At 51.0% G+C, this 16,640-nt stretch overlaps 1 protein-coding gene across 3 annotated transcripts in view; it reads left to right on the top strand.

Moving 5' to 3' along the window:
* LRSAM1 (leucine rich repeat and sterile alpha motif containing 1) overlaps positions 1 to 16,640 on the top strand; it is a 55,439-nt gene that overhangs the window by 32,118 nt on the left and 6,681 nt on the right. For 2 of the 3 annotated variants that reach the window (XM_074974047.1, XM_074974045.1), the window contains exons 9-19: positions 356 to 446; positions 1,962 to 2,092; positions 5,592 to 5,621; positions 6,993 to 7,115; positions 7,638 to 7,777; positions 9,310 to 9,354; positions 10,520 to 10,590; positions 11,897 to 11,996; positions 12,993 to 13,080; positions 13,606 to 13,680; positions 15,406 to 15,486. In XM_074974047.1, the coding sequence (XP_074830148.1) occupies positions 356 to 446; positions 1,962 to 2,092; positions 5,592 to 5,621; positions 6,993 to 7,115; positions 7,638 to 7,777; positions 9,310 to 9,354; positions 10,520 to 10,590; positions 11,897 to 11,996; positions 12,993 to 13,080; positions 13,606 to 13,680; positions 15,406 to 15,486 (975 nt within the window). The remainder of the gene's footprint in view (positions 1 to 355; positions 447 to 1,961; positions 2,093 to 5,591; positions 5,622 to 6,992; positions 7,116 to 7,637; positions 7,778 to 9,309; positions 9,355 to 10,519; positions 10,591 to 11,896; positions 11,997 to 12,992; positions 13,081 to 13,605; positions 13,681 to 15,405; positions 15,487 to 16,640) is intronic. The other variant, XM_074974048.1, reaches the window with a different exon arrangement.

Genomic DNA, 16,640 nt, shown 5'->3' with positions numbered 1-16,640 from the left:
CAAGGGGCCCCGAGGCAGTGAGGTGACTCTGTTACTTGTCCCTGGTGACAAACACAGTTGCAGCCGAGCTGGAACACACCCTACCTGTGTGGATGATGCCATTTTTCTCAACAGAATGGCATCCTCTAAGCGCAGGAAATGTGAGATCACAGTGGCTGCGGGTGATGCCTGCTAGTGCAGAAACATTCTGCCATTCAGTTATAGTGGGGTGCAGTGAAAGTGTGGCAGTTCAATCTCTAGGGTGAAACCCTCCTTTTCTGCTGCTTTGACCCCCGGGCTTAGAGCCACCGGGACTCTGTCTGGGTTGTTAGATTGTGAATGAAAGCTGGAGCTCTGTGTGCTTTTTGTTTTGGAGACTCTGACGCTGGATGCTTCGTCCATGACATACCCGCCATATGATGTTTGCAACGCTGGCACAGAGTCTATCCAGCAGTTCCTGTGCAAAGGTAAGCAAGGGGAGCAGCCTGTGGATGGGGGTGAAAGGTCAAGGGTCTGCTGCACAGCGTACCTGGGGCTAAATGCCAGTCAGGTCCTGCCCTGAGTTCCAGGAATGTGTCTGTGAAGATGTGATGTTCCAAAGGGGGTTGGTACTTCATGGGCTGTACCTGGTACCTCTGGGAGCTCTTGATTGGCATTTTGCTCGTGTGGCAGATACGTTAGACAGCATGTAAGCCGTAGCTGGCAGACATCCAGAATATGAGCTACGGGATGGGTATTGACTTCTTAGTGGCTTCTTGAAATTGCTGACCAATTTCTGAAAGGGGCAAGATTGGTCTTGTGGTTAAAGCATAGGAGTGGGAGTATGATGGCGAACGTGGACCCCACACTGGCCAGGAAAGGGTTAATGAGCTGCTGTGAGCTCAGTCAGCCCTGCTCCACTCCACCTGCAATAGGCGTCAGTCTTGGAGGGAAGGTTACCAGGGGAACAGCACAGCTCAGTGAGGGATGACTGGGACGGAGAACAGGCTTCCAGCTCTCATTCTGAGAGGTGCCTGGCTGGGGCTGCAGACGGCTTGAGAGACAGCTGGCTGCCAGAGCCTTCCTGGGGGAAGGTGCGCCCAATTCAGGACTGTTCTTCTGATTTGCTACTGATGACTTGCCTGCAGTTGCAGAAGCAGGTGGCTGCAGGTATTGCCTTGCCTGAAGGGGGCGACAGCCCGATAAAACCTTTTTGCTTTTTTACACCCGCCCGAGGACTCTGTAGTCTATCCTGAGCCCAGGAGAAATCAAGGTGCAGGGAGTCCGGAGAGCTATTCCAGGCTGCATTACTGACTCTGTGTGACTGTGGACAAGCCACAGTCTCTACGTCTTCTGTTTCTCATCCATAAAATTGGGACAATGTGACTTCTCTTCCCCACGGGAGGATGTCAGGCTTATTTCACAAAGGGCTTGGAGGCCCTGGGAGAAGAACAAGGGACTGTATTAAAACACAAACCCTTAAGCCTGCTCGATGAGAAGAAGGCCAGGGCGGAAGCGCTGCTTGTGTGTGTAAGCTATATAGCCAATATGGGGGGTGCCAGATGGAAGTGCCCAGTCAGACTTTCAGCTGAACTCCCCGCGATAAGAGCGATCAGGGTGAGAGTCAGAACTGTAACGTTACTGTAATTCCAACTGGGGGCAATCTCCCCCTCGGCTGATCCCCATGCAGTCCAGTCAAAGTGGGTCTGGTGACGCTGAGTAGCCTTGTTTGTCCCTAAGGTGAAGGGGACACTAATGCTCCTCCCATCCCAGTGCTTGAGACCGTTCATCACAGCCACCATCCTCCCAGGTGAGAACAAAGTCACATCACTCCCTTCAGAGCCTGCCATTGCCAGCTCCTAGCTGGCTTCAGGGATCAACGAGCTCCTTCAGGCACTCTAAGAGGGTGGGGAGTGAGAGACTGTGATTGGAAGCAGAGTCTCCCTGGGCCAGCCCTGAGCTATGTGTTGTTGTAACTGGGTGGCTCTGTGTGCTTTGCCTAGAGTCTGGAATCAAATACTGCCCTCCCTCCCAGTATCTGCTTCCGGTCCTGGAAAGTGATGGAGGAGAAACATCAGTGGATGGTGTCAACAGGCATGTGCATAAATACATGGAGGAAGAGAGCGAGTGGCAGGTGAGGATCTCAGCCACATACAGAGCGGAATACCAGCACTTTGCACTTCTGCAACACCTTCCATCTGCAGATTTCCATGCCCTTAGTTCACTAACCGTCAGGATCTCTCACCGCGGGAGATAGGGAAGCATCATCCTTACATCCGTTGGCTAAACAGAGTCACTCGGGTCATGGAGTGAGTCGATGGCGGAGCCCTGATGCCCTGGCACACAGCTCCATTACCATGGCCCTGCTGCTCAGGGTGTACAAAGCGCCCTGGAAGCCAGTTGCAAAAAGCACATGTTCATGTTAGTATTTTCCTGCACTAACTTCATTTTAGGTCAGCATCTTGAAAGCAAGGAGGCAGGATAGCTAGAGGGACGCACAGAGTGTAATGCGGTGTGTGCCCGGCATTGCAATATTAGGGAATTCTGAGTTTTTTCATAGAATCATAGAATCATAGAATATCAGGGTTGGAAGGGACCTCAGGAGGTCATCTAGTCCAACCCCCTGCTCAAAGCAGGACCAATCCCCAATTAAATCATCCCAGCCAGGGCTTTGTCAAGCCTGACCTTAAAAACTTCTAAGGAAGGAGATTCTACCACCTCCCAGGGTAACGCATTCCAGTGTTTCACCACCCTCCTAGTGAAAAAGTTTTTCCTAATATCCAACCTAAACCTCCCCCACTGCAACTTGAGACCATTACTCCTTGTCCTGTCATCTTCTACCACTGAGAATAGTCTAGAACCATCCTCTCTGGAACCACCTCTCAGGTAGTTGAAAGCAGCTATCAAATCCCCCCTCATTCTTCTCTTCTGCAGACTAAACAATCCCAGTTCCCTCAGCCTCTCCTCATAAGTCATGTGTTCCAGACCCCTAATCATTTTTGTTGCCCTTCGCTGGACTCTCTCCAATTTATCCACATCCTTCTTGTAGTGTGGGGCCCAAAACTGGACACAGTACTCCAGATGAGGCCTCACCAATGTCGAATAGAGGGGAACGATCACGTCCCTCGATCTGCTCGCTATGCCCCTACTTATACATCCCAAAATGCCATTGGCCTTCTTGGCAACAAGGGCACACTGCTGACTCATATCCAGCTTCTCGTCCACTGTCACCCCTAGGTCCTTTTCCGCAGAACTGCTGCCTAGCCATTCGGTCCCTAGTCTGTAGCTGTGCATTGGGTTCTTCCGTCCTAAGTGCAGGACCCTGCACTTATCCTTATTGAACCTCATCAGGTTTCTTATGGCCCAATCCTCCAATTTGTCTAGGTCCCTCTGTATCCTATCTCTGCCCTCCAACGTATCTACCACTCCTCCCAGTTTAGTATCATCCGCAAATTTGCTGAGAGTGCAATCCACACCATCCTCCAGATCATTTATGAAGATATTGAACAAAACCGGCCCCAGGACCGACCCCTGGGGCACTCCACTTGACACTGGCTGCCAGCTAGACATGGAGCCATTGATCACTACCCGTTGAGCCCGACAATCTAGCCAACTTTCTACCCACCTTATAGTACATTCATCCAGCCCATACTTCTTTAACTTGCTGACAAGAATACTGTGGGAGACCGTGTCAAAAGCTTTGCTAAAGTCAAGAAACAATACATCCACTGCTTTCCCTTCATCCACAGTTTTCTCCAAGGGGCATCAATTAAGGTGCCATATAGGCGACTTTCCTGTTCGAAGGTCAGGCTTTAGAATGAGAAGTCCTGCAGCTCCACCCAGGAAGTGTGGAGTCAGCCCTTGTAGGTCTCAGTTTGATACTGCTTAGCTACTGATGCCATGTGGCAAGTGTGCTGGGAGAATCTGTTGAGAGTCCTTCTCCCATAAGCCATACTGTGTTTTATTTGAACTCTTTCCTCACTTGGGGTATTGTGTGCAAACCAGCATGTCCCACTGCTTGCTTCTCATTTGGGGGCAACATGCCTAATTAGGCCCAGTTTACCACCATGTAAATGCAGAATCACTGCTTGTGGTCAACAGATTTACATGAGAGCAGAACCTGGCCCATCAGCTTCTGTCTCTCACATTTCAAACCCTTCCATGGTAGCTAATTGGCATTGGCTTTAGATAGGCCATGGTACTGTAAACTGAGGACCCAGATTTCTAGATATAGTATGGGGCATGCAAGGTCAGCCCTGTACAGGGCTGTGTGTAGAAGAGCTTTTTCATTGGACCAGCTTTAGCTATTTGGGTAGGGCTAGATACCTTTTCAGTTAGAGGTTCCCTCTGGGAGCTTAGCTGGGAAATCTACTGCTTGAAAGTAGGTAGCTGTAAAACCCTCATATTCATTTATTTTTTCGTAATAAATGAAGAGATTTGTTTGTATTCGGTTTTCCTTCAACGGCATCTACAATCCCGACATTGCAGCCTTGTCCTAGGGCATGAGAACCCGAAAGTGACAAGCTGCCTGCTCAGCTGCAAGCTGCAGGTTGTACAAATGTAACAATAATGCTAAGCTTCTCTATGGTATATCTGCATTCTTAGGTTGCCAGGCCCTTTACAAAGGGGGGTGAGCCTCATTATCCCTGGTTTATAGATGAGGAGCTCTGCATGTTCACAGCCCTTGCCCACCTCTTCTGTGGAGTTGGGCTCTTCTGTGACTCAGGGTCTGAATTTCCTTCTTTGCACGAAGTGTAGCTCCTTTCACAGACATGGAGTTACTCCTGATTTACACCAGTGTGAGAAGAGAATCTGGCCCCGGGGACTGGTGGGGGGAACTGAGGCACCTCCTACAGACTTGGCCCTGAATCTTCAGTGGCCCCAGAGCATACTCCTTTCCACCAGGTTCTGAATCTCCGTGGCACCTGGCTGGGACAGGTGCTTCTCCCAAGTGTGCCTGGGCAGGGGCAGCGTGCTCTCAGGACAGCAACTGTGTGTCGAGCCACTTCCTCTTTAATCTTGCTGTCCCTTTAACAGATTGTCAGGCCATGTCTGCGCTACAGCAGCACAAGTATGGTGCCGTAGCTATGCTGCTTCCTCCGACAGTGACGGAAGGGTTTTCTGTCTCTGTGGGTAATCCACACCCCTGAGCGGCAGTAGCTAGGTGGACAGAAGCATTCTGCCATCAGCCTAGCTGCATCTACCCCAGGGGTTAGATTGGTGTAGCTACAGAGCTCACAAGTCTGAAACACTGTAGCTATGTCAACCTAACTTAAGTGTAGACCAGGCCTTAGGCCATGTTGACACTAGAGAGCTTACAGTGGCGCCGCTGTAAAATCTCCAGGGTAGCCGCTCTATAATTAAGCCACCTCCAAACAAGCAGTGTAGCTGTGTTGGTGGGAGAAGCTCTCCTGCCGACAAAGGGCTGTCCATACCGGTGCTTACGTCGGTGTAACTTACGTCACTCGTGTGGAGAGTATTCACATCCCTGAGTGACATAAGTTATACCGATGTAAGTGATAGTGTAGACACAGCTCAGTTGAGGAAGAGGGAATGGAGTGGTCTAACATTACCTACAGAATGTGGTTCCCCTGATTAAATACTCTCTCCTAACTATTTCATTTACTTTTCAGAACAAATTCTTGGATTATGAGAAGAGGAAGGTAAGGAAGAGTCCCTGCAGTGGCCTTTTCTGGGAGTTCTGAGTGTGCTCGCTTCTCTTTCTGTGTAGTTGAGCAAACTAGCACTGAATGCCTTGAAACCTGGAGCTCTGCAACCCCCCACTCTCTGAGTGAGAGAGGCATCTGAACACACACTCCACATCTGGCTCTGAAGGCAGGAATTGCCTGACACGCATTAGTTGTTTTCCTTTCAAATCAGTTTGTTTTGGCAGCCGTGGCATATTTTTGCGTGAGAAGTCCCAGTTCAGGTTAAGCTTGTGTCCATCTCCATGTGGAAGAAGCAGGGCTACTTCTAGTGCTTATGCTGTCTGGAGCCCTCCAGACACTTTCTTCACTTCTTTTCTACTCTCTAAGCTTCAGGAGTTTTAGTGCCTGGCTAGATCCAGAACACAGTGTGTAAACGTATCCACACACAGCTGTGCCAGAGCACCCGCGTCCTGACCTGTAGCCCCCTGCTACTCCAGCCCTGGGCCCCATTCTACTGAGGTACCTCAGTACTGCCCCACAGCAGCTGCTGTTCCTGACCCCCTTCCTCCTACCATATAGCTCTACCAATGCACCTGGAAGCCAGACCTGCATCCATAGCGAGAGCCCTTGTTGCTGCTCTACTCCTTTGCACATGCAGCTAAAATGTCCGTGATCTTTTCTGCAGCCAGAGTGCTGATTTGCTGTCAGTTGTCGCCCCAGAACTGACATTACTGCGCCTCTGGCTTCCACCTCTCATTGAGCCTCTGGCTCTGGGATTCTTTCCCCGATGCGTTGACTGGCTGCATTTTTTCCAGTGAAATCTCACTTTATTTCCTGCCCCTTTCTCTAACCTCTGCCTGTCCTCGCTGCTGGGCCAAGTCCATGAATGTTCTGCATCAGCACTGCCGACCTCTGTTAGTCACTCACTCTGTGTGTCACCCAGTTCCCTCTCCCTCAGCTCAGACTTTCTGACTGGCTGACTCTATTGCTGACGGCCTTCTCCGCTGTCATTCTGGAGCTCCTAGGGATTTCACTGGCCAGGCTAACAGTACCTTGCTGCAGCTCTCTCTTCCCTACAGCGTGTTGTGGGACTGGGGGAGAGGGTGAGCTCACGGAGTGTGAACTGACTTTCTGACCATGCTGAAATGTTAGTAGCATGGCAGCTGGAACAGCAGTTTCCTCCTGATGCTGTTTGGATTTCTGTATGGGAATCACCGGATTTTTCTAGTTAAGCACTCCAGCTCCCTGCCTGGTTTAGCCAGGACGTACAATTGGGATCTCATTTCCCTGATACTGTTTTTATCAGCCTGGGTCTTGGTTTGAACAGGGGAATAGCCTGCAGGCTGCCGATCCCAACCCTCACTCTGCTTCTTGCTCCTCTGCCAGGAAGAGAAGATGCTGGAGAAGCTGGAGTTCGAGCGTCGCCTGGACATGGGGCAGAGGGAGCATGCTCAGCTTCTTCAGCAGAGCAGCAATCAGAAGGAGGAGATTCTGCAGACTGTGAAAAAGGTACATCAGCTGGGGACCAAGGCTCTGGCACCCAGCCTGTGGCTGAAGTTTGCATTTGATCAGGGCTGTCCATCTGTCCAGCTCTGGACAGACTTGACCATTGCCCACCTGCTCCCTTTCAGAACAGGCATTTCATGTATTGACATGTGGGCCCCACCCATGCAGAGGCCCCCCCCAGAGGCAGCACTGACAGGGTTCTCTCGGCTCTCTGTTATTTTTATTCCCAGTTTCTCCTCTCCTTTTGACTTTCCAGAGGGCCTTTCAGGGATTGCAGGGACAGTCCTGCACTGGCCCCTCACACTGGCCTAGGGGTGGCCTAGCATGTCTCTGCTCTCTCTAGTGTCTCTGGCTTTCATGTCAGTGTCGGTGTAAGCTCTGGATAGGCTCCCTATCCACCCTCTTGGAACCTTTCAGCTTCTTGTAATAAAACACCATCCTCAGCAATTCTCATGGGCTGTAGGCACAGCCCAGCAGAGTTGTCACTTCTCTCTTCTGCTAGTTTCCCTTTTCCCCTTGCCACAGGAGCAGGTGAGGCTGGAGAAAGGTCTGACGAAGCATCAGCGCAACCTGGAAGGAGAGCACCTGAAGCTGCTGGAGCAGCTGAAGCAAATGGAGCAGGGCATTGCCAGCCGAATCCAGAAGCTGCTGAAGGAGAATCAGAGGTTGGCCTCCTCCCTGGACACCTTGCAGTCAGCTCTGCCCCTCTGCGCATTTATTTCTCTGTGTCCCATTTTGCGCTGACCTGCTGCTCATGACCTGTCCATTTCTCTGAGGTTTTTCCATAGTCAAACTCCCCAAGCAGCGCAGAAATGACTGAGCAGTGAGGGTGAATCCCTGTGGTGGGGCAGGGACGAGGCTGGAGAACAACCCCAAGGGAAACCCTCCGTGCTGCAAATCCTTGTTTGCAGGCACATTCTATCCCACAGCCTTCCTGGTACAGACTATGGGTAAAACTAGTCAACATGCCTAAGGCCTTGTCCATACATCCAGAATATCCTACTTTGTGCAGGTATAAGCCCCTAGTGTGGAGAAAAATCTTCTACACTTTCCACAGTATGCATCCGATGAAGTGAGCTGTAGCTCACGAAAGCTTATGCTCAAATAAATTGGTTAGTCTCTAAGGTGCCACAAGTACTCCTTTTCTTTTTGCGAATACAGACTAACACGGCTGTTACTCTGAAACAGTTACACAGTGTCTCTGGGCCTTGTACCCAGAGAGCTGGCCTTGGGCTTAAGACACCGGACAGGGACCTGAGCTTTGGGTTCATTTCACAGCCCTGCTAGTCTCTGCTTCTTCTCTGGCTTTAGCAAAGTTTTTGGAGGTCCGACTGAATGACTACAATAGTCCTGTCGCCCAAGTCTGAACTCTGTGAAATCCATTAGGTGCGAATCAGCCACAGGCCGCTGTTATCACTGGGGCTGGCCACTGGAGGGCGGCATGATCACATGTGTTTAGCCTATGGGGGACAAACCTAAACTTTCAACCCAGAATTCCTGGTGCAGATAACTGTGAACAGAAGAGTTTGGGCCACGGTGGAGGCTGCTGCATTCTGGGTGTCCCAGCTCCCACTGCCTGGCCTGAGTCTGCTCGGCACAGAGCTGCAGATGGATTGGTGCTGAGCTGAGCCCAGACCCTGCGGGGAGGGAAATGTCGCAGAGGCGCTGTACCCCAGGAACTGTGTGTCCTCTTGCTTTGCAGGAGAGGGGAACGCCAGCTTGTGTGTGTGGTGTATGGAGTTATATGATGAGGCTGCCAACAGCAAGGAAGGCTGCCAAGCTCTTCCATGCTCCAAGGGGTAAATCCTCTGGCTAGCGCCTAGCCCAAGCCCTGGGAAAATAGGTACAAGGAAGGAATCCTGCTCCACCCCCACTCCCCCAGTCATGGGATTAGCCTCCCAGTGGCTCCCCCGGAGGGGCGAGGATGGGAAGATCTACCAGAGGCAGTGTCCCCCACCCCTTGCCTTTTCCATGCCTGTGCCCTGGGGAGTGGCGGGGGAGCTCACATAGCTCCTGCCCCCACATAGCAGAACTGCTCCCTGGCTGCAGCTGACAGCTCCACCAGCACAGAGGCAGGGACAGTGGCCAAGCCAGTGGGCTGGTGGTCGCGGCATGTGGCTTGCTCAGGGACGACTCCACTCCCTGGGGAGAAGGGTGCCCTACTCTGCAGTAAAAACCTTCTGCTTTATTTTTCTAGGCAGAAACAAAGTTCAGAACTTTTGAAATCCCTGGAGAATGAGAGGTAAGTGCCCTGCCTAGGCTCCTCTGGGCAAGGGTGAGCGGCTGGGGTGGAGGAATGGACTCATTCACCTCTAGATTCACATCTGAATCCAGCTCAAGTCAGCAGGGATGGAAAGTTGTTTGCATCTGGCAGCCATTAGGTGGCCTGTGTACAATGAGTTTGCTGGGCCTCGGCCTGGTTCCTGGTGAAGCAGGAGTCCACACCACAAGAACCAGATCCACAGTTGGCAATAATTGGCAGGCTCAGCAGAAAGTTCAGGGTCTAACCAGGCTGTGAACGTTGCTGAGGATAACCAGAATACCCACGGTTGTTACAGCTAACAGTATGGGAAGGGTGAGGAAACAGTGTCTCACTCTTTGGGATCAGGATGAGGCGTAATGTGAGGGCAGATTATCCCTTGTCTGCCTGCTGCAAGATTCCTTACATCTCCCTCTGAAGCATGTGCTTTGGGTGCTGTCAGAGACCTGACACCAAGCTAGATGGCCCCAGTCTGATACAGTCTGATTCCAATGAGAAAATTGACCTCTCCTCTCCCCCACAAAGAGGAGGTCCATGCAAGCTCCTGAAGCCCTAAAATGTGGGTCAGAGGCGTCTCCCTTCAGAGGACCCAGATACATCTGCTGGCTGTTGTAGGGCAGAGGGTTTCCGGGAAGGTGCCGCGCTGTTGGGTTGAGCACTTTGGGGCCATCGACCACCACCATCCTTGTTTATGCAGTGCCATTGATGTGCGTAGCAAGGCGGAGATACAGAGTCCTTGGCAATCTAGAGGCTGGGGGTGTGTATATGGGGGGACCCCAGAAAACAGGAAGCAAAAGGAGGGGCTCACGATTTAGGGAGAGGAATAGAGGTTTCATAGAAGTATTTTTTGTTTCACTTATTTCGTACTCCCTTGGGTTTTCCCAAGGGCAGACAGCCCGCTGGCAATGCCCTCTGGTTCGGCCCTGCTGTGAGCAGCGTACGCACCCTCCCCAATGGACCGGCAGTGTCCTGCCTGCGGCTGAAGATTCCTGAGCCTCTGCAGGCCTCCTCCTGGCATCTGTCGCTCACACGGATGAGTGACCAGATGGAATCACTCAGCCATTCAAGTCTAGGGTGCAGCTTTGAGGAGGGTGGAGAGGGCGTGGCTGGCTGGCAAGGGTGAAATGTGGCTCTGCTTCTTTCCTAGAATAAGGATGGACCAACTGATGGCAATAACGCAGGAGGAGACGGAGCAGCTACGCAGAAGGGAAGTGGCCTGTAAGTCCAAGGGAAGGGGGCTGTGGTAGTCATCTGGGGAGTGGAGGGGGGCTGAGAGGGCCATATCCTCTAGGGAGTGGAGGGGGGCTGAGAGGGCCATATACTCTGGGGAGTGGAGGGGGGCTGTGAGGGCCATATTCTCTGGGGGTGGAGGGGGCTGAGAGGGCTGTATCATTGGGGGGAGGGCTGTGAGGGCCGTATTCTCTGGCGGATCGGGAGAGAGAAGGCAGGGAGGGCCATATCCTGGGAGTGGCTCCTGGCTACACATGACTCTTACTGCTATAGCTTGCCTGAAACAGTGGTGTGAGCAGGCGTGTAGCTAGCACTGGGTCCCTGGATGGCAGCTGATCCATTACCCTCCTGCACTGCACCACTAATCCCAAGGGAGACACATCCCTCTGGTCACTGCCATGGCCGGAGCAGTGAGAGATCTGGCAAGGGATCAATCCCCAGCACACACACAGCACTTCGTACTTTCAAACCAGCTATAACTGGCAACCAGCTGGGAGAACGAGGCAGCACTCAGACCTGCCTGCCTGCCGCGGGTAAATGCTGTGCCCCGTGGGGGCGGGGTGTGGGAGTGCTGCCTGGATCCTGCTGAGCCACCTTTGCTGTATGGGGGGGAAGAAACTGACTTTGAGGCGTGGAAAGCAGCCCAGTGCGTGCGCTCGTCACACAGACACACACGTCTCATGTATGCTGTTGGCATTTGCTGCTGGGATTAAAATGTGCGTGTGCAGGAGCAAGCGCGTGCACTGCTGCGACAGAGACATCTGTGCCGAAGCTCTCTCAGAGTCGGTCTCCTGCCTCAGCCCCTATTTGTGGATATTTCAACCCTCGAAGCAGTGGCTTAAACCTGCCTTAGTGGGTTGGCAAAGTTTTCACCCATCTCTCTATTTCTCTTCAGCAGCTGCGTGGAGGCCCCAGGCTGCAGTGGGGAGATCAGACCTGCAGCCCAGTGAGACCACTAGTTAGTGACTCTGCTCCTGCAAGCAGCCGCTGTGGAGCTGAAACTGGGGTGGTGCCCTGCAGAGGCTGAGAGCATGTCGTCTGTGCAGAGCAGACTCCGCAGGGCACGCTCCTGGCAGGCCTCTCATCGAGCCCTGATTAGTGGTTGCCCATTGGGAGGGTGCAGCTGGCTAGCTTTCCTCTCTGAACAGCTTTACATAGAAACAGGGATGGAATGAAAATTGGAGGGGGGACCCCAATATTAGCAAGTTCTTGTAGCTGAGTGGGGACCAGGAACGATGCTGGACACAGAGTTAACCTGCTTCTAGCACTAACGGCTCCTCTTTGTGTCTCCCAGCTGCCATGCAACAAATGCTGGCTGAGAGCTACAAGAACAAGCTCATCCACATGACCTCCGAATCTCGCCGGCAAGACCTTGTCAACCAGGCCTGCTCCAGGTATCTTGAGAGAGCAGTGTGACTGGTAGCAATGTTATAGAACCCCTTTCACACCAAAGGGCCCCAGCACAATTCTGAGACACACACACATAGGGATCTCTGCAGCCATTTCTGGAGCAGAGCACAACAGCTATTTAACAGCAAACAACAGCACTAAAGATTGAAGAACAGAAGGGCCACCAAGATAGAGCTCTTACGTTTAAACACAAGTAATACGAGTGTTACGAATGCTCTGGATTAGTAAGAACTGAAAGAACAGTGTAAACATGATTTATTTTATTTCTTACATTTCACTTGGTTTGGAGGGTGAAATGAAACCAGTCATTTCATTTTTGAGTCGTCACTTTCACTGCCATGCAGTCGCACACTGCTCTTTGGGGTCCTCCACGCTACCTGGAATCCATGGGGCGCTTTGGGAAGAGGAAAAGAATCAGAATGTTGGTTCTTGTCCCTTGAAAGCAGCCAGAGCAGTTTTCTCATTGATCTTCAATCAGTTGCACTTACAGCACAGTTCTGCTCTGAAAGTGACAGTACAAATGGCCCACTTGGACATCTTTGTACTTGAGATCTGAGACCATTTTCTCTGCAATCACTGAGGCAATGCACTTCATGGGACTATTTATACAAAGTCCTCTCTTGGAGCAGAGGCCACGCTTTACATCCAGGGAATATGATCCCCACGCTGTGCTGTTTTATGAGCTGTCAGGCATGGACGCTGAGTCACTCACAGCAGGTGCACCAGTAAGTTGTGCATCTGTTTTTGTTTCATTTATCGGCCAGGGTTGGTTGGTGGGAAGGAGTTTACACACCCGCCAAGAGCAGGTTAATGTTACAGTGTGAGAGCTCTGGCTGTCCATGCTCAGTAATAAACTCTCATGTTTTAGGAAGTCCCCATTCCTGGATTTCTCTGGGTTCATTTCCATGGCCAGCTTGTCCTCTTATTTGCATTGCAGTCTGAGACCCTGTAATAATCCCCTGGTGATGTATCTCTTGCAGCCTGGCAGAGATGGATCAGAAGTTCCAACAAATCCTGGCTTGGCAACAGCTAGATCAGAACAAGGCCACTAGTCAGATCCTGCGGGAGGTAGGCTTGTGATCAGGGAAGCTAAGTGCATGTTGTAATGGGGGTGGGGAACAGAGCTGGCATGGCAAGCACATTGGCTATTCTAAAGCCTTGTTAAAACTAGTTAGTTGGGTGCAGAAATCTCTGGCGATCTGGATAATTGGCTGCAGTGGCTAAAGGGAAGCTATGTAATTACTTGTTTCAGAGTAGCAGCCGTGTTAGTCTGTATTCGCAAAAAGAAAAAGAGTACTTGTGGCACCTTAGAGACTAACCAATTTATTTGAGCATAAGCTTTCGTGAGCTACAGCTCACTTCATCGGAAAATGTTTGGCCTTAATTTCTCTGTGCCTCAGTTTACCATCTGTAAAATGGGGCAATTGTGTTTTACTTCTTGGGATTGTGAGAAGGCACCCAGATTCTGCAAGGGTGAGCACCAGGGAAATGTTTGTAAATCAGATCATTTCAGCGTAGTGAGGGTTGCTTGTGTGTTTGCATCCCCATGATTGGGCCTCGTTCCTGGGCTAAGCAGAATGTAATGTTTCGTAGAGTGAAATGCAGAAAGCGGCCTTTGAAGCCCTTCAGGTGAAGAAGGATCTCTTGCACCGGCAGATCAGGAACCAGGTGAGTTGGCGCTGGCAGAACAGAAGCAACAAAAGATTCAGCTTGTTCATCTGAATGGTGAGACCACTGCAAGGAAAGTTGCCGTGCTGCGTATGCAGCGCAGGGTCTGAGGAAAACCAAGCACCCTTCTGTTTCTGTAGGGCTGTGTAACACAAAGTGTCAGATTTGATTTAACAATACTTCTCTCCACCATGGAGGAGTGGCAGTGAGGCCTAATAGATCCAAGGGAAATGCTGGAATCCCCATTACTTGAGTCATCTGAAACTTGACTGGCCAAAGCATGTGAGAATGGGTTATAGAGAGCAATCCTGCACTGGCTTCTAGGGATGAGCCAGAGAGAGCCAGGCCTCTGCCATGTGACAGGCTGCATAGTGAGCGGGGCTGCTGTCTCCATAAGAATCCATTGCATCTCCATCCAGACCATTAGACTTGCACATTGCGGCATGAGCTCATTATTATTTGTTTCTGTTGCCAACCTGCTGTTTGATCTCCATTTTGTTAAAGATGAAGCATGTTACTGGGGATGGGTCGTGGAGACAGTTCTGGGGAGCACGGCCCCGGGATGCCCCTCTGGTTAAATGACAGAGAGGACCTGGCCAGTTTCTCAGCGGAGTGCTCCAGGCTTTCCCCCATCTGACCCTAGGAAAGGAGCTCGGTGTAGGAGGTGGGGAGGAGAAGTTGAATGGCTTTGCTTTGCTATAATGAGCTAAACAGGGCCAGTCTTTGCAACTCGTGGGAAGCCCACAGGCTGCTTGCACCTATATATGGACCTCGTCAGTGATCAAGCAAAAAGCACATTTGTGTGATCTGAACTTGTACCTTCCGTGCAAGGTTCCGTTGCTGGAGTTCACCAGCAACAAGAACCTTGCGGATGGTCAGTTTGCTTATCTTTGGTCTACAGTCCTAGGGTGTCTTGGGGACATGTCTGGCCTTCAGGTCTCACTGCTGGGCACCTCTCTATTAAATGCTTCACTCCTGGGCCTCCACTTCCCCTGCATTCCATTGGCATGCTGTGCACCTAATGGAGTGTTAGGATGCCTCCAGAGCAGTCAGCTGCATGCCAAGGGTGTTCTTCCTGAATGGTCGTGGGACGTATAGCAGCAGATAAAATAATGGTTCAAGTACAAGCCTGGGCTGCAGGCTATCTGGGATCTGTTCTTGGCTTTGCTACTTATTTGTTGTGGGATTGTGGACAAGTCACTTTGCCTTTCTGTGCCTCAGTTTCCCCATCAGTAGTATCTGTTATTTGTATTGTAGTAGCACCTAGAAGCCAAGTGTTGTGTGCACTGTACAAACACCTATGGAGCTTACAATCTAAGGAGCTGCATTAACACAGAGTTAATGTGTCCTTACTTTCCAGGCTGGCTGGGAGGCTTGAATGAACCAACTGACTGCAAAGCACTTCCAGGCCATAGCCTAGAAGGTGCTTAGAGACAGGCACATAAAATGCCTTCTGTTGTTGGGGGGCGGAACACAGCTAGTTAGCATCAGGCAAGAGACTAAGCACGAGCAGCTGGCAGCGCAGTCATGCAGGCAGTGCAAGTTAGCTTGTGGGTTGTTTACTTGGCCCTGGAGAATTGACAGAATGAAGGGAGACAACAGGCTTTCCAAAGCACAGTCCAGCCCCCTGTCTCCCCGAGGGCAGCTGTGCAGTTTTGCCAGCGCTAAAGCAGCTAAATAAGTAATTTCAAATGTCAGTAAAAAACTGTTTCATCTTCTGTTTAGATTAAGTTAATAGAAACAGAGTTATTGCAGCTGACACAGCTGGAGTTAAAGAGGCAAGAACTGGACACAGAGACACTGCAGGTATGTAGGGCTCTGGGGCTGCCCCCTCTTCTACCCTCTACCTTCACTCTGGGGGTCTCAAAAGCTCTGCTCACTTCCTGTGCTCTTTGCAGTTTCTAGGCAGTTTCATGCTTAGTCAGAAGGGGATGTTCCCCAAATTCCCCCTCTCCTGCTGCTTTCTGCAAACATTGCTGCTGCTCCTGAAGATCTTGAGTAATTTTCAGTTTGAAAACTTGGCACAAGCCGGCTCATTGGGCAGGGAAGGAGCTTCTCCTAGCACACATCTGCCAAGCATCTCATGTTTTCTTGCATTGTTTTGTTTTAATTTTAATTTGTTTAAGTATCTGCCAAAAATGACCCACACCTCCCTCGTCTTCCTTTCTAAGCCATGTCTCCAAGGCCATGACAGCATCCCCTCTGCCCAGCCAGCCTTCCATCTCAAGGGGAGTTTTCATCCAGCTGTAGAGGGAGCTCAAGTTGGGTTAAAGCAGCTTAGCTTTAGTTTTCTTTCATGTGCCTTTGCAGGAATTGTCTTCCTATGTGAATTATCCCATAGGATTTGCCAGTTCAGGTCACTGGTCCAGTAAGTCTGGTATCTGTAGCCAGTAACTGATGTGTCAAAGGAATATAGTTTGCTTAGTACACTCAGCAGCCATGTAATACTGTAAGTGGTGGGGTGGGGTTGGGAGTTCCTTCCTGACCCCGGAACTGATCAGTTGACACCCTGAAGCATGAGATTCGATTGCCACCTAGTCAGCAAGTGTGACTGTAAATGCTTTTAGTCATAAAACACTCCAGTAACTGACCTCTGGTGGCAGGGAACCCTCCATGCTCATTATACCTGGGGGAAGCAAGCCAGTCGCAATTCCCTCTCTTCCGGAAGGCTGCCAAATAGCTCAGAGTAGATTGTTAAGAGCTGGGCATGTCCCTGTGCGCCCTGATACACAGCCCAAGGATCATGGCGCAGCTAGTCGCAAAGCAGCGGCTACAAGGGGAAAGAGTGGGAAGTCCTGTGGTCAAGTGAATGAGATGGGGCTGGAGTGTAGGCAAACTATGGCAGTACCAGGGATGGTGGTAAAGTGTCAAAGACTGTGTCTTGACCCTAATCTGTCAGCTACTCTTAGCACCGACCGCTTAGAAACTAGAACTGAGCCGCATTCCCCCGGTAACCTATT

This window comes from Natator depressus, chromosome 16 (genome assembly GCF_965152275.1).
Source record: "Natator depressus isolate rNatDep1 chromosome 16, rNatDep2.hap1, whole genome shotgun sequence".
NCBI classification, from domain to species: domain Eukaryota; kingdom Metazoa; phylum Chordata; order Testudines; family Cheloniidae; genus Natator; species Natator depressus.
This window is presented reverse-complemented; position numbering and strand designations above follow the sequence as displayed.